General features: G+C 34.6%; 2 protein-coding genes across 12 annotated transcripts; one reads left to right on the top strand and one right to left on the bottom strand.

The window, feature by feature from the left end:
• Positions 1–1,425: 1,425 nt before the first annotated feature.
• LOC132068208 (factor of DNA methylation 4-like) lies at positions 1,426–13,848 on the bottom strand. Of its 11 annotated transcripts, none has more exons than XR_009417352.1 (9): positions 13,654–13,844; positions 5,675–8,466; positions 5,411–5,592; positions 4,863–4,952; positions 4,480–4,758; positions 3,696–3,905; positions 2,116–2,354; positions 1,591–1,656; positions 1,426–1,505 (listed from the first exon to the last, which is right to left on the bottom strand). XR_009417352.1 is itself a non-coding variant. In XM_059461725.1 (8 exons), the coding sequence occupies exons 2-7, from the start codon at positions 8,421–8,423 to the stop codon at positions 2,127–2,129; spliced, it is 3,738 nt and encodes a 1,245-aa protein (XP_059317708.1). In that variant the 5' UTR covers positions 8,424–8,466; positions 13,654–13,844; the 3' UTR covers positions 1,426–1,566; positions 2,116–2,126. The 11 variants fall into 11 exon arrangements, 7 of the variants coding, with proteins under 7 accessions (XP_059317708.1, XP_059317709.1, XP_059317710.1 ...); XR_009417353.1 differs by having other exon boundaries at positions 1,426–1,501; XR_009417350.1 differs by having other exon boundaries at positions 1,591–2,354; positions 13,654–13,843.
• Positions 13,849–19,186: 5,338 nt separating this feature from the next.
• On the top strand, positions 19,187–24,178 carry LOC132068207 (DNA replication complex GINS protein PSF2). The gene is made up of 8 exons (XM_059461720.1): positions 19,187–19,345; positions 20,314–20,388; positions 20,485–20,599; positions 22,078–22,174; positions 22,245–22,275; positions 22,359–22,454; positions 23,467–23,619; positions 23,856–24,178. The coding sequence occupies exons 1-8, from the start codon at positions 19,301–19,303 to the stop codon at positions 23,874–23,876; spliced, it is 633 nt and encodes a 210-aa protein (XP_059317703.1). The 5' UTR covers positions 19,187–19,300; the 3' UTR covers positions 23,877–24,178.

Raw genomic sequence — 24,178 nt, 5'->3', positions numbered from 1 at the left:
GGACATAGAGCCGAGGGTGTTCATCCGAACCCCCTCGCTGGAAAAAAAAATACTGTTTTTACAAGGTTAAAATTATTTTTTATGTACATATAGTAGATGTTGAATTCCCTTAGGCTTCTTCGTATGTTTACTTTTTTATATTTTGAACCCCTTGGACGAAAATCCTGGCTCCGCCACTGCCCCTCTGTTACTAAAAAAAAAAAAAAGGACATAAAATCCTCAAAAATTACAATGTTAGGTGGAGATTAAGAAAAATAATCCTCGCATAATAAATGCAATATTTGGTTGCGTAAAAGAATCCTCACATAATTAATTAACGTCCAGTTGGGTGTGTCAAAAAATGTTCACGTTAAATTACACATGAATCTATATATTATTTTATACAAGATAAATGTGAAACAAAAATACATGTATTAACAATAGAGAGATAGAAATAGGTGATCTTTATGTATTATTTCAGTTTTTCTTAGTCGCTAAAAAACAATTCTTACATTTTAATTAAGGGGTTCACAAACAGGTGAGCCCATTCAATTACTTAATAGCCGACATGTAGCAATGTCACTGATGGTAAGTAGCTGCTTTTTTATTTTTGATAACCGTGAGGTTCCAGGCCATGTTGCACGCACCTCGACATTCCATGAAGTAGTTGCTACTTCCTACCAGTACAGGTACGTAGTAAATCTATCCAACCAGGCTTAGACATATGATAAGCAAACTATTGAAATATCATAGTAACACATTTTCCTCTTTGATAGGCAAAAATGGAGAGAGAAATGTAGAACTTTTCTAAGACTAACCATAGAGGATGTGGTCAATCATTTGGTACACCTTCCATGGTTGACTATAGAATTAGTCTTTCTTCCAAGTTTTCTACCAAAGCCTTCCCTTAGCTATTCTTGCTTTTCAATAAAAAATTACAGTAACAACAACCACCACGCCTCAATCCCAATCTTGTTCGGGTCAGCCTTATGAATCCTTAATATTCATGTCGCCCCATTTGAACCCGTCTCACTCAAATATAGAAAAAAAGGTCATCTAGCCCAAGAGGTTATCTACATATTCTACTGACATAAATCTTTAACAAGACAAAATGATACCACAATTATAAGAAGAAAAATGATACTCTCCTTTTATTGATGAAGTAGTTTGCATATGTTTTGACTTCATAACAATACTCTATGCTATTGAACAAACTTGATTCTAAGAAGATAAGATAAAGATCCATATTCCAATGGCAATTATTGAGTGTTTTGACTTCAACTGATGTTGTTGAATTTTGATCATTCTCAATTAACTTTTTGTCTGGGTGCTCAACCTCTACTTTTTTCTGCAACAAGAACCATAATGCTGCTGCATCTCTATTCAAATTCATCTAATTAATCTATAAATCGATCATAACATACTGAAATTTAGAAAACAACGAACCTGCTTTAAGCGGCTCGAACTCATCCTCCTCCCAGCTTATGCCTATTTTTCAATTCTCCGCTTTTATCGTCTGTACCTGGCTATATCAATGACATGCAATTTTACATGAAAAATGCAAGCATGAAGCTCCTCTAACCTTTACTAAAAGAAAAAACAAGACTGAACTGATCAGAAAACCAGCCTATTCGAGAGTGTGTTATGCATTTATCTGAGAAAACACTTCTCTTAAACCTGGAGAACCAAAACACAGTAAAGGATTTCATTCATTGTGTATTAAAAAATCCACTAAATATGTACAAAACTTAAATTTAGAACTCAGTTATTAGTACTTAAGGTCACTGTCCTACAATTCACAACCCCATAAAGTTCAAATCCTGGATCCGCCTCTGCTAGAATGGAATGTGATGTGACATAGTCTTAAGCGAAGCATTCGAGTATCTTGGAAACTATTAACATAGAAGAGCATATATATATAGGAAAAATCCAGAGAAAAGCAGAGTTTCAGTTGGGAGACAAATGCCTATGAAAATGATATTTTAATATCTCTAAATCAGGTATTCCGTTATAGTCATTTTCTTTTTGTCTATCCTTGATTTTTCTGTGCGCTCTTTTTTGGTGTTCAAACTCATATCCTTGAAATATTGTGAAGTTGTTACCGATGAAGATATCGTGGCAAGAGAAAGGTGGTACCTAAAGAACGTTCAGTCGAGTGTCATTTTCTTTTTCCAGAGGTTTAGTAACACAGTAACTCCCTCCTCCAGAGTCGCTTTCTCACCAGCTTTATAATTCCACAGCTCCGAAATGATATATCCTCCACTTGGGTTATATACATTAATCTCAGTCAAAGCGGTTGTAACAGCTTTATACACTTCCTCACCGTAAGTTCTCTTCAAGTCTTTCAGTTTTTCATCTTCATCGTCTATTACAGCCTGAAACAGCGCTAAGAGTATTTAATATAGAACTTTCAGTATAGGAAAAGTCAAAAACTGGCGAAAAGTAGAGCAAGTAAGAAATTGAAGCGTGTTTTCTTTATTTTTTAAATTGATTCTATTCAGAAGGTAACAAATGCATACAATCTACGTTCTTGAGTATTCTAACCTACGAACATGTATGATACATATAACATATATTTTTTTATTTTTAGATCAACTAGTATGAACCAGGGGCGAATCTAGAGTGTCCCATATGAGTTCACGGGAAACCAATAGCTTTTGTCTAGACCCTGTATATGTATTAAGAAACACTACTCCCTCCGTCTCAAATTATCTGTCGTGATTCTCTTTTACACGCCCCTTAAGAAACATTAATTAGGAGGAGGTTTTAACTATTCTCTTCATTTGTATTTGAACAATCATAACATCACCACATAAGTGAGGTGTTTGTAGTCTTCAAGAACAATTACTACTAAGGGTAAAATGAGAAACAGATAATTAATTTTGCCTAGAACTTCTAGAACGACAAATATTTTGAGACAGGGAGTATCTATAAATATTTAACTATGAACCAAGTTATTATTGTATCTATAAATGTTTATCGTAGGAACCCATAAACTTCAAATCCTGGACCACCCCCCCCCCCCCCGCGGGCATGAACCTGTTTTGCACAACTAACCTAGGGACAAAACTACAAACTGAAGTCTAACAGCCACTGGTTGGATAACCATGCGACTCCTGTTAGTAATTGAACCGGATAACCCCAGTTGACCACATAAAACTGAAAACACTAGGTAGAGATAAAATTAGACAGTTCTGCGACCAAGCTGTTTAGAATGTTTATTCATAGAAATTTGGATCCTAATATTAATAACACCAATCTCCCTAAATCAGTACCGATGACTGATTAACTTTGTCACATCAATGGTGCAATATACTTCATACTTTTATCAAGATTTAATCACAGATTTGTGACAGATTGATATGCATATTTTGACTTGCTACAATATTCAATAGTAGCCTATATGTTTATGCCAATGATGAGGAGAATAAGTAGATATGAATCAAGTTCCAAACAGACTGCAACAAAAACAAGAGAAGACACACAGCATGATACAGCTCTGAGGTGTCCACCACAAATGTCACATTAAATTGATCAAGTATATCGAATAAATTCTCACAAAATAATCTTGCATTCCTAAGTATACATCACCACATATCCGTGGTAGAAACTAAAAGAAATGGAAGCCAAACTATTTCTTGTCTTCTTATTTAGTAAAAATGTAAAATGAGTTTTAAACAGACTCGACGCCATGAACCAGTATAAGAAAACCATACCTGATGTTTCCCATTTACGGCAATGACTTTAATGGGATGCCACTCAGGGTCTCTAAGGTACTCCTCCCACAACGAGCACAACTCAGAAGCTATCTGCTCAGCTTCTCCCTCATTATATCTCCTCTTCACTGCTTCAAGGAATGGTCTGATGTCGAGCTCTCCCATCCTCTTAACACCAATAGGACCATTTCTAGGTAATTCCTTCAAGCCCTATACAGAAACTTAATTGTCAGTTCCCCAAATCTTGATCATTAAATGCTGAAGCCACCCTAACTCCTCAACCCCGAAAAAGAAATTTCCATCAAGAAAGAAAAACAAACTGAAGAAAAAGGAAAGAAATATTGAGTACCCTGTCAAAAAAATTATGAGTAATTCTTTAAACCATTTCGGGCTAGTGGTATAATGTGCATGTATCTTCAAGTAGACGGAATGAGCTCATAATGAAGGACATGAGCTATTGTACTGTTCCCCCCCCCCCCCCCCCCCCCCCCCAAAACCCCACACACACACCAAAAAAAAAAAAAACCCACCCAAACCCTCAAAAACACACTACAATATGTCATGAACAGTCTTTAAATTTTTAATGAATCGTGCTATTAACAGTTTTAATCAGATACATTCAAATATCCTGTGAAACAACAAGCCATTGTAGGCCTCCTTATTCAAGTAGGAATACTGCAACAAATCCTCTTTTTTTTTTTTTTTTTTTTTTTTTAATATGACTATAATTTACTATAGATAGGCACTATCAACAATGAATAATGAATCCAGAAATTTGACATACATTAACCAATTCTTTAAGTGCTTCCTGCAGCTCATCATTGCCTTTTCTCTCCTTTACAATCAAGGTTTGATTCAATGCCACTAAATCTTCATATTTTTCTTCCTTTTCTCTTAAATTTTTAAGCAGTGTGTCAACATTTTCCAGAACTTCCTGATCACCCTCTTCTTCAATGTGCTTTATAACCATTCGCAATCGCTCAACTTCTGTTTCTCCTGCTTCTTTTGCATCGAGTTGTTTCTCAAGCTTAATAATTCTCTTATGGAGTTCCTCCTTTTGTTTCTGCAGACAGCACAATGGCACCTTAGTGATATGTTATATATCATGTGAACATAAGAATCAAGATAATGTCAATAACGAGAAAAAGAGGAGCCTGAAGGACAGACCTTCAGTTCTTCTGCCAATTTCAGTACTTTTTCATCAACGCTCTTTTGCTCTTCAACCGCAGCACTAAGGGATGTTTTTAGGATAGCATTCTGGAGGAACAACAAGAAGACTTCATGATAACTATCTTCAATTCGACTAAAGATCGGCACGTAAGAGTCCTGGGTTCCTTAGGTGACCACTCCAAATAATTCCATGAAAATTGCTTCTTTAAGAGGCATTTTTTTTTTCAATTGACATGCAAATGAAACTAAGAAAAGCATGTACAAATCAAACAGTGCCCGCCTATTACTCTTTAAGTATAAGGAAGTGGAAAGAAGAAAATAAAGAAAAAGAGTAGAGAGAAATGGATATAGCATGTATTTTAAATTTGAACGTTCAAGCAATTAGAATATTCGAGAATGTTTCAACTAGCACATCCACGTATGATATTAAACCATTACCTAAGTTTTCAGCCTTTGTGAAAAATTTAATCATTTAGTTTTTGCAAATGATAAATCAAATCAAAACCAGATTCAGCATAGAAACAGTTAAGAAAGTAGCAGTATACCTGTTCATGATCTTGGGACAGTTTTTTCCTATCACTTTCATTTTGGGCCTGACGTTTCTGCAGTTCTTCATGTTGGTGTTCAAGCTCCTTTTTTTGAGTTTCCAATTGCAGCTTCAACTTCTCATGATTAATAAATGTCTGCTGGAAATGATCACGTGCACTTGACTGGATCTTTTTTATTTCTAATCATACAAAACAAGCATGTTAAGGCATCAAATATAAAACATCCAGAGTTCCTAATAGCGCACATATGGAATAACTAACCTTCGTTATTTTCTTGACGAAGTTTAGCATTCACTACAATCAACTGTTCAACAGATTGGGTAGTCTCCTGCAATTTGTCCTCTATCATCTTTATGTGCAACTTCTTGACTTCAATGGAATTGGTCAAACTAGAAACAAGTATATGATTCTTGCGAGATTCTTCTTCAATGATATTAGAAATAGTTCTAAGGTCTCCAACTTTGCGGAGCTTTTCACCAACAACATTAGTGGCCTGATAATCATCAGCTCGAGCTAACCAAGCATAAAGATCAGATTTTTCCCCATTATTGGCTTCCCAATCCTTCTTGCCATGATCATCGGCCTCAAAGGCCTTCTCAAATGATATGGCATTACTGAACCCAAGCCAATCTTTCTTGAATTCAACAAGAGCAATTCCAGAATGGCCTAGGTCATTCCAAAGAGTGCGCACTCGTGTTGGATTGAAACCTCTCCTTATCAACTGATACTTCAGATTAGAACCACTTTCTCCTACATAGCGTCCATCCTCAGATTCAGTGCGAAGGTTCACAACCACCCCAATCCACGGCCACACAAACATCTCTGAAAGGTCATGATCTGTAAGAAAATCATCCTGAGGATCACACAGATTATCAGGTTTAGATGGACTGGCAGCATCTGCGACATCATTTTCGAAATACTTGGCAAATGCAAGATGGTTTGCCTTATCTTCTGCAGTTCGCTTGTTGGAGCTACAGCTTCCTACTTCACTGAAATCTCGCTTTCTTTTCTTTGGACAATAGGCAAAAGTATAAGCCCAATATGGTATGTTGAAAGAGTTATTTCTGCTCTTCAAACCTTCATAATTTATTGATGAACTAGGACCACCGGCTACATCACTTGACAAGTACTTGGCCAATGCAAGATGATTGACTTTATCTCTTGCAGTTCGCTTCTTAGAGTTACAGCTTCCTACTCCAGCAGCATGCTGCAAGAGATCCTTATATGAAAAATCTTTGTTTCTAGTCTCCGGACAATAGGGGCAAAAAAAAGCCACATCTGAATTGTTAAAAGAGTGATTATTAATACCACTCTTCAATCTTTCATAAGGCATTGATGTACTGGCAGCATTGGATAGATCATCTTCCAAGTACTTAGCAAAATTTTGCAAGTGCTTGAACAAGGCAAGATGGTTGGCCTTATCTCTTGCAGTTCGTTTCTTAGAATCACAGTTTCCTACTCCAAATGCATGCTGCAAAAGATCTTTGTACGAAAAATCTCTGTTTCTTGTCTCTGCACAATAGGCACAAGCAAAAGTCCTCTCCGATATGTTAAAAGAGAGTTCTCCACTTGTTGACTCTTCAAAAGATTTTGTTCTGAAAAACCGATTTTCTTGAACCGAGGGTCTACAGGAGACATCCTCTCTACCCGACAAAGGTAGGGGTAAGGTCTTCGTACACCCCACCATCCCCAGACTCCACTTGTGGGACCAGGGGTATGTTGTTGTTGTTGACTCTTCATAAGATTTTGATGCACCAGAAGAACCTGCTACATCATTTTCCAAGTACTTGGCACAGGCAAGATGGTTGGCCTTATCTTTCGCAGTTTGCTTCTTAGAGTTACCGCTTCCTACTCCACTTGCATGCTGCAATAGATCCTCATACAAAGAATCTCTGTTTCTCATCTCTGGATAGGCACAAGAAAAAGCCATATCTGATATCTTCAAGGAGTGATTTCCACTCTTGAACTCTTCATAAGATTTTGATGGACCAGCTGCACCGGCTTCATCATTTTCCAAGGACTTAGCCAATGCAAGATGGTTGGCCTTATCACTTGCAGTTCGTGTTAAAGAGCTACAGGTTGCTACACTATATACATGCTGAAAGAGATCTTTGTACGAAAAATCTCTGTTTCTTGTCTCTGGACAATAGGGACAAGCAAAAGCCATATTTGATATATTAAGAGAGCGATTTCCACTCCTCCACCCGTTATATGATGAACTGGCAGAACCTGCTACATCATTTTCCAAGCGCTTGGCTAATGCAAGATGGTTCGCCTTATGTCTTGCACTTCGCTTCAAAGAGTTAGAGCTTCCTATTCCATTTGCATGCTGCAAGAGATCCTTATAAGAAAATTTTCTTTCTCTTGTCTCCGGACAATAGGGGCAAGCAAAAGTCATATTTGTTATCTTAGGAGGTCGATTTCCACTCATCGACTCTTCATAAGGTTTTTTTTTGATTGTTGACTCTTCATAAGATTTTGCTGAACTTGTAGAACCTGCTGCACCATTTTCCAAGCGCTTAAATAATGCGAGATGGTTCGCCTTATCTCTTGCAGTTCGCTTCATAGAGTTACAGTTTCCTATTCCATTTGCATGCTGCAAGAGATCCTTATAAGAAAAATCCCTTTTTGTTGTCTCCGGACAATAGGGGCAAGCAAAAGCTACATCTGATTTCCTAGAAGAGTGAGTTCCACTCTTCAACTCTTTATTAGATTTCGATGGACCAGCAGCACCTGCTACGTCATTTTCCAAGTACTTGGCCAATCCAAGATGGAGGGCCCTATCTCTTGGAGTTCGTATCTTAGACTTTCCTATTCCACTTGCATGCTGAAAGAGATCTTCATAGAAAAGGTGACGCGTGCTTTTCTCTGGACAGTAGGGACAAGTGTAAGCCACATCTGATATCTTAAAAGATTGATTGCCATACTTCAGCTCTACATAAGATCTTTCTTTATAGTCATCAATCTCTGATTCAGTTATATCAGCATTTTCTCTAGAACATTGCTCCATTAAAAGATCCTTCTTGATATATTTGAACTTATGAGAATGGCACCTAGAGATCAAAAGGCATAGCTCATCAATTGTCAGTCAAAATCAGCACTATTGACAATATACCTTATAAAAGATTCTTTAAGTTAATGTGAGTTCAACCCAAAAGGCAACAAGTCTGACTGAAATTTATGCTATCCATATGATGAAGGACAAGCAGCTTTCAGAAGGCTGCAGGATACTTGTAAAGCATTTACAGTGAAACAGTGGTGTATTTTAAGATCTAGCAATTCCTTATGGAGTGAATTCCTTCAAGCAAAATTATAGTCAAAGGATTCATCCAGTCAAAAAAAGGTGGTATTCAGAGCACTCTCATTCTTGGAATGACATGTGCAAAATCAAAACTACTATGGATCAATATATTCTTTGAGAGATTGGTAAAGGAGATGTGTCCATGTGGTTTGATAACTGGACAGGCCTTGGGGCCTTGTGGCAGTTTCTTCGTGAAGATAGAAGACCAAGGGATTTGAAATTGTCTGATATTTTTAGCAATGGGCAGTGGCTTTGGGGTGGTTGGGATGTTCATATTCCTAATCATGTACTAGAGCATATATATATATATATACATACATATATATATATATATTTTTTTTTTTTTTTTTTGGATAACCGTGGTGTCCCGGCCAGCTTGCGCGCACCTCGACTAAATCCAAGGATACCTGTCACCTCCCACCAGCAACAGGTACCAGGTAATTCTGTCCACCAAGGCTAGAACAGATGGGAAGAAATCACCTAGTGTTTTGTCTCAGTGTTATTAAAAGCGAAAAGCGCAAAAAAGCTCTAAGGTCAGCTGGGGCTTTAAGCGCAAAGTGCAAATAAATCGTGGGCTTTAATGAAAAAAGGCGCAATGGTGAAAAAATACAAATATATATATATGTCTAGTCCAAGACTACTAATAATAAGCATGAACAACAAATATATGGACAAAGAAATTGTAAAAACATTATGATAAAGTGAAATATCAATTATCTAGTGTCACCTCTTCAAGAGAGGCTTATTGTCAAGGAAAAGTATGTCTTAGAGCCTTGTTGATGACATTGAAGAGCAAATAAAGCGAGGCGAAGCACTCAACATGTTTTGAGCCTCCCTTCGGGGCTTAAGCGCGCCTTTGACAACTCTGTTTTGTCTCTGCTGGGAATTGAACCTAAGACCTCATGGTGCTCAACCCAGTTCATTGTCCACTATGCCACACCCTTGGGTGCGGTACCAGAGCATATATATAGCATGCAGATTAGGCTTAACCCTGAAATAGAGGATAAGCCCATATGGACTCCAGAGCAGAATGGCAAGTTTACTGTCTCATCTCCTTGGCATTTGCTAAGACATAGGAGACCAAGGAACTGGCCTGATTCTATTAATTGGCATAATGAAGTGCCCATTAAAATGAATTTCATCCTTTTTGAGGGCCCTAAGAGACATAATTCCATCAGATAGCAGGCTTGCTAAATGCGAATAGCAATACCATCAAGATGTTGTTGCTGCAGGAACCCACGGGTAGAAGACATTGATCATCTCCTATGCTGTGGGAATTTTGCTAAGGACATTTGGGAAATTCTTTGTGGCCCAGTTGGGATACCATTCTGTAATATTCCTCAGAGGCTTTTACTTAAGAATTGGTGGACATGGAAGGCCAAGAATCCCATTCTTGATCTCCTAATGAAGTGTTACCTGTTGTTACTGTGTGGGAACTATGGAAGGCCAGGTGTGGAGCCAAATATGGAAAATAGACTCACAACATCAGGAAGTCTATTAACCATATATCTACCACTTTGGCTAGATAGTGAGCAACTGGTTTGTGAAAGTTAATTTGAAGCCTAATTGGGATGCTGTTGCTTTACTGATGAAGAGTAATATCAATACCAAGAAGTTCATTATGGTGAGATGGCTCAAACCCTCCATCAGCTTTGTGAAAATCAATTCTGATGGCAGTCGCAAAGATGGTGAATGTGGAGGAGGAGGGGTGATTAGAGACTATGAACGCTTTCTAATTTTTGCTTATTCCTTGAGCCTGGGATCTGGCACCAGCAACTGGGCAGAAGCAGTTGCACTTCTTTTTGGTGTCAACTGGTGCATCAATAATGGTCATGACCTTATCCTAGCAGAAAGTGATTCTAAATTGCTGGTTAACTGTGTGAATTGTCACAACTTTACACCTTGGAGAATACAAAAAGAAGTGGATGTCTTTAAAGAACGTATGGTGACTACAGGCTGCATTTCACAATACTGCTATAGAGAGACAAATAAAGTAGTTGATAAGCTGGCTACTCTTGAGTTTCGCAGACCCTCGCAACAAGCTATATGAAGTTTTTGCTGATCTTCCTTCAGAGGTTAAAGGGCTCATGACCATGGATATATGGAGCATAGCTAACTTTAGTACTATTAAAAAGAAGAAGAAGGAGATAATTTGGGATCCCCCCTGAGGGTGGACTGCTTTGTCTATATATAGAAGTAGAATTACTTTTGTATTTCTTGAGACCTTGGATTTCATATTTGTATGACTAAGTATCCAAGCTTAGCTTTTGCATTTACCTCATCTGTTAGGATAGTGTGCGATCCTTAAAATCTGATTAGGGTTTGTATAAAACAAAAAAGTCACTCTCTGGAAGCATATTTTTTTTGGCAATTAACAAACTTTTTATTTATCACCTGTGGAACATTACAAAACCAGGGGAATCCCACCAGATCTAACCCCTCTCAAGAAAAACCAACAATCCCTCTATCTCCTTACAAGTTACAGTAGTCCTAACAGCTACTAGAAACTACAAATATAGTCAAACAACCTTCTATTATCCCTGACTCTAATACATAGGCTAGTTTTCAAACCATGCAGCAGCTCCTCTATGCCCCTACCCTTATGTTGAAACACCCTTGCATTTCTTTCTATCCAAAGGGCATATACCACAGCTGCAAGGCCAGCCTTCAGTAAGCATTTCTCTGCAATTTTACCCTTGGACTGTTTTGCAACCCATTCCCATTCCTCCTTCCATGTAGTCACAGTTCTATGCCATTTCATCCATCCCAGAAACCTTTGCCAGACTCTTCTTGTAACATTGCATTCAAAGGATAAGTTCAGCAGTCTCTGGCACCACCTGGCAGAAAACACATTTCTCATCCATTGTCAAACCCCATTGGAGTAGTCTATCCTTTGTGCTAAGTTTTCCATGCAATGCAACCCAGAGTATAAATGCATGTTTGGGTTCAGCCACATTATGACATGTTAAGTTCCTCCAAGGCACATTACTCACAATTCCTCTCAGGTTCCTGTAGGCTTTAGTGATCTGGAAGCATATTTGTAATTATTGGAGGGATTTCCAATTATTTACAAGATCAAGTGTTGGAAATGGCAGATTCTGGATGGATCACTGGCCAGAACTTGGGTTGCTCAAGGACCAATTTCCTACAATAAATAAGACTAGCTAAATTGGGCAATAGCCTCGTAATACAACGTAGGGCACCTCAATCCCGAACTAATTAGACTCGACTATATGAATCCTCATTATCCATGTCGCTCCATTTAACCTCGTCCAAATCCAATATTTAAAAATTTAGGTTCTATAATACTTAGAAGTTCTCTACATTTTCCAAGTGATTTCTTCACACATGCCTAAGCTATGGAGGGCATAGTTACCTGGTAACTGTGCTAGTGGGAGGTTCCAGGTACCCAATGGAATAGTCGAGGTGCTCACAAGCTAACACAAAGACCACCCTCATAAAAAGAAACGTTCTATACATTTTCTACTAACATATAAATCTCTAACCAGACTATAACATGAAAAAGTGGAGCATATGGAAGCTACATTTTAACTATGCAAGAGAGATCAAAGTCATCAAACACAATGAAGCAAAAATTATTCATTTCCCTGTCTTTCCTCAATTTACTGACCACAGATGAAACACAATGAATCAATAATTATCAATTCCCCTGTCTTTCTTCAATTAACTGAACACATATGGAACACAATGAAAAAAAAGTTATTCATTTCCCTGTCTTTCCTCAATTTACTGACCACAGATGAAACACAATGAATCAATAATTATCAATTCCCCTGTCTTTCTTCAATTAACTGAACACATATGGAACACAATGAAACAAAAATTATTCATTTCCCTGTCTTTCTTCAATTTACTGAACACATATGAAACACAATGAAGCAAAAATTATCAATTTCCCTGTCTTTCTTCAATTTACTGAGCACGAATTAAACACGAGCAACAAGTATCCATTTCCCTATCTTTCCTCAGCTCACTGAGCACTCAAAAAACCAGATGACATAATCCCAACACCAATCAAACTATTAAAATTTGGGCCGAGCTGGATGCGCAAGGGGTTCAAATCGCGAAAAATTGCACTATATAAACAAGGTAAATATTTATTTATGTATATGTAGAATTTCCTTGGCTTCTTTGTGTGTTTACTTCCTTATATTTTAAATCCCCTCAATGAAAATCCTGGTCCCACTACTGGTAGGTACCCTGTGGAATAATTGAGGTGCTCACAAGCTGACCCCGAGAAAGTTCTCTATATTTTCTACTGGCATATAAATCTCTAACAACACTACAACAACAACATACCCAGTGTAATCCCACAGGTGGGGTCTGGAGAGGGTAGAGTGTACGAAGACCTTACTCCTACATTGGGAGGTAGGGAGGCTGTTTCCAAAAGACCCTCGGCTCAAGATAAGGCTCAAGATAAGGCATGACAAAAAGGTTAGACAAGGATTGAAGAAAGTAAAGAAGCCATGGTAAAATAGTATAGATAAGCACTATGCAAAAAAGTAACAGTAAATGCAGCAAACTAATACGATAATCGAAGTACCAGAGATAGCAGATAGTAACAAGAAAATCTCTAACAAGACTAGAACATAAAAAAAAATGGAGCATAAGCATATGGAAGCCACATTTAACTATGCAAGAAGATGAAACACGATGAAGCAAAATTATTCATTTATCTATCTTTCCTCAATTTACTTAACACAAATTAATCCCAATAAAGCAATAACTATCAATTTCTCTGTATTTCCTCAAATTAAACAGAATTGAAAATCCATTTTCCCTATCTTTCCGAATAAACTAAAATTACACAACCCCAACACCAATCAAATTATTTAAAACTCAAATTGGACAGATCAACAGTAATTCTCACATAAATTACAACTAAAATCTTGAAAACAAGCAGAAACAAAAAAGAAACCTCTTTTTTCATCGACTTGATCGAAAATTTCCCAGTATAGCTTTAACAGGCAAAAACATTACACAGCAGATTTTTTTATTGGCATATAAATCTCTAACAAGACTAGAACATGAAAAAAAATGGAGCATATGGAAGCTACATTTTAACTATGCAAGAGAGATCAAACACAATGAAGCAAAAATTATTCATTTCCCTGTCTTTCCTCAATTTACTGAACACATATGAAACAAAAATTATCAATTTCCCTGTCTTTCTTCAATTTACTGAACACATATGTAACACAATGAAGCAAAAATTATTCATTTCTCTCTTCAATTTAATGAACTCATATGAACAATGAAGCAAAAATTATTCATTTTTCTATCTTTCCTCAATTTACTGAGCACAAATTAATCAATAATTATCAATTTCCTTATCTTTCCTCAGATTAAACAGAATTAACCATTAATTATAAATCCAAACACCAATCAAATTATTAATGATTCAAATTGAACAGATCAACAGTAATTCTCACTTAAATTACAACTAAAATCTTGAAAACACAAAAAACAAGCAGAAACAAAAAAAGAAACCTCTCGACTTGATCAAAAATTTCCCAGTATAGCTTCAATTTGGCATAAAAATTACTGAGCAGATTTTCTTGAAAACCCAATAAAAAGAATTGGAATTAAGTTGAATTTAATGGTAATTGAGAAATTGAAATTGGTTTTATGAGGAATTTGTTAATCATGTAGTGTACTGTGGACACAGCATATAAGTTGGTCGGTACATATATATTTTGCTTGTCTCAAAATTATTAATGTACAATGTTATTTTCTTAAAATATGCTGACAAGTTTATTGCCAGTTTGGTCATGGATAGTTTTCACTTTTTCCCGGAATTTTATTCTTGAAAACTGTTTTGACGTAGAATTGTTAAAAAATTTATTGAAATTCAACTTTATTTTTTGGAAGTTATTTTCATAATTTTCATCCAAATCACTCACAAAACATTATGCGGCTACAAAGCTATTAAACCGTTAGCATCGCATAAAAACATTCCCCCTAGAATATATAGTTGTTAATATGAATAAAAGAAACTCTGTTATAGCCATTTATGTACATTCAATGTACTCGAACGAATGGATCGGATCGACTTGAAAAAATGGAAAGATTAGTACCAGCTATATGTTTTGTCGCAATTTAAAAACAACTCCAATTTATATTCATCCAAATAAAAACCCAATATCCAAATATCATTTCAACTTGAAAACCAATACTACTTTTTTCAAATTTCATAGTAATTTTTATGTCCAAACGCCAACTTAATCCAAATAAGTGTCCTTTAAAATTTTGAGAAGGTGTTCATTATTATTGCTGTATTTTTCAAAGCTAACCTGCCTACTACAAGAAGGCACATAATTAATGATTATATATTAGTATTTATCAGATATCCTTGTAGTAATGGGTCGGGTCAGCAGGTTCGGATTTAAAGTGGGTGGGTATACTTTTTAAATTAAAATAATATATCCGGCCACTCATAATAAGCCACGTGGCTTTTTTAAATTGAAAAAAAGTCATCAAAATTTAAGGTGTTAGTTTGAGGGGTATTTTTGAGCCGAAAAAATAGGTTAGCGTATTTTTAGATCAATAGGTGGATGAAGGGTATTTACGAGTCATTTCCTATATATTAAAGGGTATTGTAATTATTTGTTTTTTTGACCGAGTTTCTATAGGTAGGAGTTTATTGGGAGGGTGTAATTACTAGAATTTATTATATCTTGTAATTACACTCAATAAACATTTTTAATTTTATTTTAATTTATCTTTTTTAATTTATTTTTTATTTCTAATATTTAATTTCTTTTTAATTTTATTTTAATTTCTTTTCTTTTCAATTTTTTTTATTTCTATTATTTAATTTCTTTTTTATTTTTACTTTTTAATTATTTGTATTTTTAAAAATATATTTTTCCTTTTATAGAATTTATATTTGTTTTTCTTTCATTCTCTCTCACTTGTGGTTGGTCCTAGACCCTTTAGTTTTTTATTTTATTCATTTAGCATGTTTAATATTCTAATTTTTGAAATTACATCTCTTAATATTAGAAAGAATGAGTCATTAACAAACTTGGCATATAATAAGTGACGTTATTAAAGTATAATTTCGTTGTGAATGAGGTTATAGACTTATATTTTCCCTTTCTCTTATAGGAGTATTTACTTATGTTACGTTGTTCATCTTATGTAATGTTGGAATTTGACAAAAGAGTATTATGTTAAAAAAAAAATCTTTTGGATTTTGAATTTAGGTTATATTTTCGATTTTAAAAATATTTGCTTTACTTTTTTTTGTTATTTCATTTGCGTCATTTATTTTTCATTTAACTTGATAGAATCTCTTGTCAAACATTTTTAGTGTTATGTTATATTTATATATTCTTTTTATCAAAGATCCAATCCATGTTCTCGCAAAAAAGGTATGCTTTTAAGTTTTATAATCAATTAAAATTTAAATATTATTAATTTGAAATTATAAATCAATTATTTTTTACAATATTAGTTACAAATGTATGATTACTAATTAACATATTTACAAGAAGGAATGTATTATTAGATAACTAATTTAATATCATTTATAAAGGCACATATTTTTTAAATATTAATTTTAAATTTTTTATAATTAAATTTTATTTTTAAATTAAACCAATTGTGTAATTACACTTGTGCAGAAAACTCTTGTAATTACACCGTAATTATTTTTCCGTCAAATAAATAGACCAAATGGTAATTACAATACTTCCTAATTTGAATCAATTATTAGGTTAAATTTTTTCTTTTAAAAGACACATTAAATGTGCTTGGGGATTTTTGATCCAAAAACTTTCTATAAACGCGAGTTTATTCGGACCCATTCTAGAATTTAATATATCTTTAACTACTCAATAAACATGATGGACATTCAATATATCTCTTAACTGTTAAAAAATTTCAAGACACTCCAGCTTAATGTAGGTCGTTTGTTTCGTTCAACAATCTTTTTCATTTATTACGGTCCGTTCACTTTTCAATAGTAGTAACAAACTCAAATACAATCTATCAAGAAAATATAAATAACTATGTAAAATTTGTTTTCTTTCATTCTCTTTCAATTGGTCCTAGACCCTGCTATCATAGTAGTTTAACCATTTGCTTTGTTACTTTGACAACATAGTAACACTATAAAGAAAGCTAAATTTTACTGTGTCTCTTCATTTTCTCACTCTTTTTCTTCTTAGCTTCTCTCTAGACGCAATTGCCATTTTTATCGACACTAGGGATTTGTTCATCTGCATGATATCAACAAGAGCAGTTTCCACCTCCACTGCGTTGTCTACTTCTAGCACTAGGAGTTCGAATAATTTACTTTTTGTTATAATATTGTGGCTCAGCCATAACTCGCTCTCTTGTAGATTTTTTGTTATGTTATTATATATCATCTTTAACACCAAAAAAAAGATTAAAAATAAATAAATAAATATCCTTCACCGTAACTATATTCGTATATTATTTACGGTATTCATTGTCAAAGAAAAAACCTATATACCGTAAAATAAAACCTATATGGAATAATAAAGGTGTTTGGATGGATAAATCCTAATTTAAGCATGGAAAATTGGAATGAAAGCATCTTTAGTTTCCTATCTTTTTGCTTAAACACACTCTCTTTTTGCTGATTTATTTATTACTTTAATTTATTTTACATCCTTTTTGGTATCTAAACTGGTCTATTGGAAAGTCGAAGCCATCTTCTTAAAATGAGATTTTTAGATGAAAATTTACAATCGGAATTTATACTGCTTTTTTTCGATCATATTTAACTAGAGAAAAAACTCTTCCTCGAACTATTTTTCCCTATATTTTTGGCTATTCCCTTGCCGAATCAAAAAAGTAGTCCAATTAGCTTTTTTTTTCTTGAATTAAAAAAAGAAGCGATTTGCATTTTTAGCAAATCAAGAAAGAATTAAAATGTTTTTCCATATTTGCTCCTATAAAGAATTAACCTGTTTTTCCTACACTTGATGAAGCACAGTAGATACATTATTTGATTGAGATGTACATTATTTGATTGAGTGTTATATTTTAAAGATCAAATCTCAATGCCTATTTAATATGATAGTCCCTCCGATCAAAAAAAGTAGTTTTTTTCTTGGATAAAAAAAAGTCCACTAGCAAATTAATTAACATTATTTTTCCATATTTGCCCCTATTAAGTGTTATATGATCAAATCTCAATGCCTATTTAATTAGGAGTAGTTTAGTCAAATTATCTATTTTTGTCTAGGAGTTAGTATTTTCTTAAGGAGTGTGCAAATGACTAAGTGGACTTTTTTTTTTTATCTGGAATGGCATGGCCTTAAATTAAATGTTCTCATCGGATTAGGCACCCACTTGAAATCAATTAAGAAATGGTCTACGAAATATGCGGAGATGAAGGAAAAGAAGGGTTAAATTGTAATTTACTTGGTCAAATCTCCCGTGCCTTTAAGCCCAAAAGCATTAAGTTAGGTTAGACCAATTTATGGCTTATTAATGAATGGCTTGAAGCCAAAATTGATTAAGAGGTTTGAATTTATACAATATAATTTTTTTATCTTTGTTTTTATAATTTATTAATGAATTTGTTTATTAAGAGGTTTGAATTTATACAATATAATTTTTTTATGTTTTTATTTGAGTTTGTTTGTGACGGCGGTGTTAGAACATCTTGCATGCATCTCCACCATCCATAAATACTTATGTAGTGTTTTAAGAAATGTTCCAAGTTAATATAATATGTTTTCGAATTCTCACAACCTAGTCATTTTTAACTTTTTACCACTAAGTAGAACGTCAAAATCAGTTTCATACATTTTGAATAGTTTAAATTTATTTTAAAGTAAAAAATAACTTGGTACACGTTCTTGATATAAATATATCATGACATGTTAAAAATTGTAAGTTGTAAAGGTACATACTTCTGAGTATTGATGTGCATTAATATTCTTTACCTTATCATTCAAAATTTACATGTATCTAACACCTTTAAATAAAATTTTACTTTTTATAGGGGCCGATTAGTGTAAAAGCTATAGATTCATCTAAAATTGATAATTTTAGCTAAAATATTTTATTTTATGTTAAAAAATCAACTAAACAAGTACAAAAAATGAATGAATTTCAAATATAGTAAATCAAATATGCAACGATAGAACAAAATTCAAACTCAAATAGATACTTGTTTCGTACGAGGGATAAGAGATAATTAATCCCAAAATTAAATGTGAGATGAGTTTATTCCATATTTAGTTGAGATAAAATCGCAGTATAACTAATTCTATAATGTTATTTTTATAAATTTATGAGATAACAATCTCAAGATAATTAATCCCTGGATAATTAACCGTGAGATAACTTGTTCCCCAACCAAACGAACTGATACAGTATAAATAAGAGCGTAGGAGTATTTTTAGCAAAATAGGCGAATGAAAGGATGTATTTAGACCTTTTGAAATAGTTCAGGGGTATTTTTGACACTTTACCCTTTATTTTACCACCATTATCACATTTCCCGCCATTAATAAACTAGGGCTTATCAAAATTTCAACTTCACTATTCAAATCCCCAAAATTTTACAAAAAGTAACAACTATGACGAGCCAATCTGATAATGCTATCGCATTTTCAGCAGCTGAGGTTTGTTTAATTCTTAATCTTCTTTTAAATTTACCCACTGTGAAAATAAATTTCACTTTTAGTGCAAATCGTGTTCTTGAATTTGTCATTTCGATTTTTATGTTTTTAAGTGATGTTCATATGCCTAGATTCAACATATAAGCAGTTGATGTATTTTGTTTTACTTGAATTTTGTATATTATGTATATATACATACACACACACACGCTAAATTCATGCATTGGTTTGAATTTGTAGATCTACCTTTCTTTCAAGTGAAAATTAACTTGGAAATTTTCATTTGATTTTGGGTGTGTTTGGTTTCCACGGAAAATGTTTTCTTGGATTTTTTTTTTTTTAATTTTTAGAACAAGGGTTGTGGTGGGAGGGATAGGGTACTTCCACGGTTAACTAGAGTTCTCGGGTTATAGTTTTGGGTATGGAAAAAATCCTGTTAGGAAGAGCTTTCTCCTTAAATGTGCCTTAAGTGTCGGGAATTCAGATTAGTTGGCCCTAATGCGGGTACCGGACAGCGGATGGGAAACAAAAAAAAATGGGTTCTTTTTTTCTTTGCTTGTTTTTCTGGTGTTTGGTAAGTAAGCAGAAAATATTATCCTAAAAACATTTTATATAATCTAGGCAAAGACTATAAGGGTGGGGTGGAGGGTAGGAATGTGGGGGTGGTGTGGATGCGGGATATTAGGGCGGGGGGGGGGGGGTGGAGGTAGGGTGTGCTAGAGGGTGGGGACGAGACAATTATTGTGATATGACATTTATGAAACTTGTTTTCCTTATTACCATTAGAAAAGTTATTTTCCTCATTTTTAATGAACTTGTTTTTCATAGTGAAAATGTTTTCCAAAATTTTTGACCAACTAAACATGGGAAAATTGGAAATCCTCTATATTGAACACATCCGTTGTGTTGTTTCACATTCTTAAATGATCTCGGATCGGTGATATTTAACTTATTGTTTTTCAATTATGCAGTTGGAGTTTCTAGCGGAAGATGAAATGGTTGAAATCGTGCCAAACATGAGAATGGAACCTCTCAATCTTATATCTGTATTATTCTACTCCTTTAATAACTAAATTCATTCATATATTCTCTCTGGTATCTATGCTGATTTTGAATATTGGTTTAAATATACTAATTGGCAGGGAGATTTTGGACCTTTCCGTCCACAAATAGCTGCACAGGTGCCTCTCTGGTTAGCAGTGGCTTTGAAGAAAAGAGGGAAATGCACTATCAGACCTCCTGAATGGATGTCCGTCGGTAAGCTTTTTGTTGTGTAGCTTTGCTAATCTATGCTCCCAAATAATAGTATATTTAAGTTTTGATCTCAAAAAAAAAAAAAAGTACTAGTTTATTGTGGAGAAACTGTTAAGGGTTCTATTTTACTAATTTAGAATTTGGTGCTGAAATTTCTCAGAGTTGTTGCTTGCTCGATTTGTATGTCTGTATAAGGATAAGTGTGAAATCTAGAGAACCCCTAAGACAAAGTTCAGTATTGGAATAGATGGTGGGCCAAAATAGAGCGGAATGATAAAGAGGATTCACATAGCCGACCCTAACTAGTGAGGGATATTACTAGTTGTTGTATATTTGCTGCTAGTTCGACATTGGGCTGATTCCAGTTTGCTTACATTTCCAGAAATTAGCTCTTTATTTGAAGCAGAACATGTACTTGTCCAGCATCAGCAATTCTCAAGTCTAATACATACCTTTTTGTGGTTTGATTTTTTTTTTTTTAATTGAGTTTGTAAAGAAGATTGTAGTATTGCTATTGTTTGAGGATGCCACTCTTCAACTATTGCTATTGTTTGAGGATGCCACTCTTCAACCAAGAATAACTTGTAGTCTCCAATTTCTTTTTTTTTTTTTTTTTGTTTTTTTGAGCAAAGGTAACTTTGATTAATCTTTCTTTATTTATTTGGCGATTCTTTAGTTCTTTCCGAAATATAAGAATAAGCTCTCTGGAACTATGTTACCCCCTAGTCCTTACAATATCTGATGTTAGAAAAGTGATATTTTGGTCTATTTCACCTTTGTTTGTCATTTCTGCAATTTGCTGGAATATTCAACTGAAAACTACTCCTATATCTGAAAACTCCAGAACAGTTATATGAAGTGTTCCTATTAATACCGGACTTTGAGCACAAGCATGGACATAAGCAAGAAATTGCTTGAACTTAGTTGGTGCTTGATTAAAAAAGTGGCCATTAGTATTGGAGAATAAGACATATACATCCACCTTGTATCGTAATTGCTTATTGACTTCATTGTTCTCATGTTTATTCTGTCCAATCTCATCATCATGCTCTGCAATTCATCTTAGTTCTCTTTCTTTTTTCACGTCATAAGCCACAAGACATAGAAATGGAAGGTGGATTTTGAAGATTTAAGAAAACTCCTTTATATTGTAGTGTCTATAAATATTTGTCCATACTCGAGTATGTCTTTGCAAAAATCTGCTCTTTATATAGAAAATCGCTACTTATCCACAAAATTGACTGTTGCTGGGAGACCAGTTTTAAAAAAGCAGCATTAACATTAGAATAACGTAACAATTGAAAAGTTTCTGGGCCAAATTGAGTACTCACTGTTATTATGAAATAGAATGCCTAGAAACAATAAGGCTGCCCTCTGCTAATCATCTCAATCCAATATAAATTTCATATTTGCTGCTCTGTCATATATACATGCAGATTGTACTTGTTGGTTTTCTTACTAATCTCTGCTTTGTTGACTAGAAAAGTTAACCCAAGTTCTGGAAGCTGAAAGAGACACTGAAAAGTTCCAACTATTACCATTTCATTATGTTGAAATCTCGAGGCTTCTTTTTGATCAGTAAGTAGTTTCTTATTTTTTTTCAACTTTTATCATGTTGGCCTACTGATGAGAATATTCAATGATTTAGTGCCCGCGAGGACATTCCTGACATCTATATGGTGAGCTCAGTTATTTACTCAATTCTACTGGCGTTAAATGTTTAGTAATTCAGCCAGAACTCTGAATTAAACATGTTCAATAGGTGAGGTCTCTTATTGAAGATATTAAGGATGTGCGGTTTCACAAAATTGGAACTGGTTTGGAGATAATTTCTAAGGAGGTCACATATGCGTTGAGGGTATACTTATTCACCTCTTTTAAAAATGTTTTTTTCCCCATTCGGATGCATGTGTCATTTTGATGATCAATATCTTAGTCATGTTATAAAAATGAAAACCAAAGTAACAGTGATAAGGGGAGTCTGTGGGGGTGTGTTAAAGAAGAAAGGGAGGTGTTATACTGCTTTAGTTACATTAGTTCGCATCTCTTTAAATATGGACGCACAATTGCCATCCATTCTAAAGGATTTACTCAATAATTCAGCTGATGCTCAAAATTCAGTGGATGATCAGGTGTACTTATTGAGAAAATCAATTCTGTTTGATCTAATACATGTAGTACATTGTACAAAGAAGGAACTAAGCCTGGTTTATGTATTATAAAATTGTTATCCCCTGCATATCTAGGGCTATGTAGCATTTAGAGGAAAGGAACAAATATTTCCTCTCAGAAAATGCTCAGTTCTTGCACCCAAGGGTTGGCTTAGTGGTCAATGAAGTGGGAGGAGAACCATGAGGTCTCAGGTTCAAATTCCGGCAGAGACAAAAACGTTAGGTGATTTCTTCCCATTTGTCTAAGCCTTGGTGGACATAATTACCTGGTACCTATTAATGGTAGAAGCAGGTATCTGATGGAATTAGTTGAGGTGCATGCAAACTGGCCCGCACACCGCTGTTTTAAAAAAAGAACAAAAAAAGCTCAGTTCTTGTCCTGTGACAACCTTGGGCCAAAACGAGAATGGCCAAAGGAAATAGAAGCCTGACTATTGATTTTAAAGTTGATCTAACAAACTCCATGCTTAGAGCAAAGAAACACCTGTATTGTTTGTCCTAGCTTTCATAAGATAACGAAGTGAACCTTTTCATTTGAGACAACATTTGGTGATTGAGTGGAGAGGGACAGACATACAGTAATTTCTTTGGGCCGGGGGTGTGTTTACAGGATTTTCTTTAGTGCAATTGCTTTTTCTATCTTGAGGAAGAACTTGTAAACCTTTGTAAAATCTAATATATTAACATGAAACTTCACAGCTTAAAAATCTCTCAGCAATGGAGGCAAATATAGTACGTCCATTTGTTACCAAAGCTTTGCTGACATTTCATAAGTTAAATACTTCAGAAGCAATACCAGAATCTGGTAGTGTTCCAAACAGACAGCGTCAAGCAGTGGATCCGAGGAATAAAGTAAGTTCTCAAGACTTTTTCTACCTTTCTCTAATAAGCATGTGTACGCATATATTCGTCTGTGTACTTTTCATCATGATTGAGAATTGGATAACTGATACCACTTAACTATGTTCTCCCTTATGAGGCCGTTCACACTTGTAATACTCAGTGATTGAGTTTTATCATTTTGCTAGTAACAACATATCCTTTACTACGTATTCAGTTTTAACGATATTTCCTTTTTTGACATCCAGCGTGTACTGAAAGGTCGATGAAACTATTCTGTCTTCATTGCCGCATCTTGACCCCTCCAAAGAGACATGAATTGAGCGTCCTGCCAACAAGGGAAGTACTATTATCATGCAAGTCCGTCTTGTATTTGTATCATACTTGTAACTGGTTCTTTTTATCCTCTTTTTTATCAGCGATGAATGACTGAAAAATCTCCCTTCTGTAAAATTTAATTCTGATTCTGTGTCTTGATATTCAGTTATCAGAAGGGTGCACAGGGATCTGTGATGCATAATTGCAACTTCTGACTGGTTTCTTAGCATAATTAAATTGCTGTTTTTTTTTT

Source organism: Lycium ferocissimum, chromosome 8, assembly GCF_029784015.1.
Source record: "Lycium ferocissimum isolate CSIRO_LF1 chromosome 8, AGI_CSIRO_Lferr_CH_V1, whole genome shotgun sequence".
Lineage (NCBI taxonomy): Eukaryota > Viridiplantae > Streptophyta > Magnoliopsida > Solanales > Solanaceae > Lycium > Lycium ferocissimum.
The sequence above is the reverse complement of the archived record's forward strand: the minus strand, read 5'-3'. Positions and strand labels throughout refer to the sequence as shown.

Bases quoted from the DNA above. Each gene is read 5' to 3' on its own strand.
- LOC132068208 (XM_059461725.1), bottom strand. From the start codon at position 8,423: ATGGAGCAATGTTCTAGAGAAAATGCTGATATAACTGAATCAGAGATT. The intron at 5,593-5,674 runs GTTAGTTATTCC...TTGTATGATTAG, and splicing joins TCGTCAAGAAAATAACGAAG to AAATAAAAAAGATCCAGTCA. The intron at 3,906-4,479 runs GTATGTCAAATT...GTTTCTGTATAG, and splicing joins CACTTAAAGAATTGGTTAAT to GGCTTGAAGGAATTACCTAG.
- LOC132068207 (XM_059461720.1), top strand. From the start codon at position 19,301: ATGACGAGCCAATCTGATAATGCTATCGCATTTTCAGCAGCTGAG. The intron at 19,346-20,313 runs GTTTGTTTAATT...TCAATTATGCAG, and splicing joins TCGCATTTTCAGCAGCTGAG to TTGGAGTTTCTAGCGGAAGA. The intron at 22,276-22,358 runs GTGAGCTCAGTT...CATGTTCAATAG, and splicing joins ACATTCCTGACATCTATATG to GTGAGGTCTCTTATTGAAGA.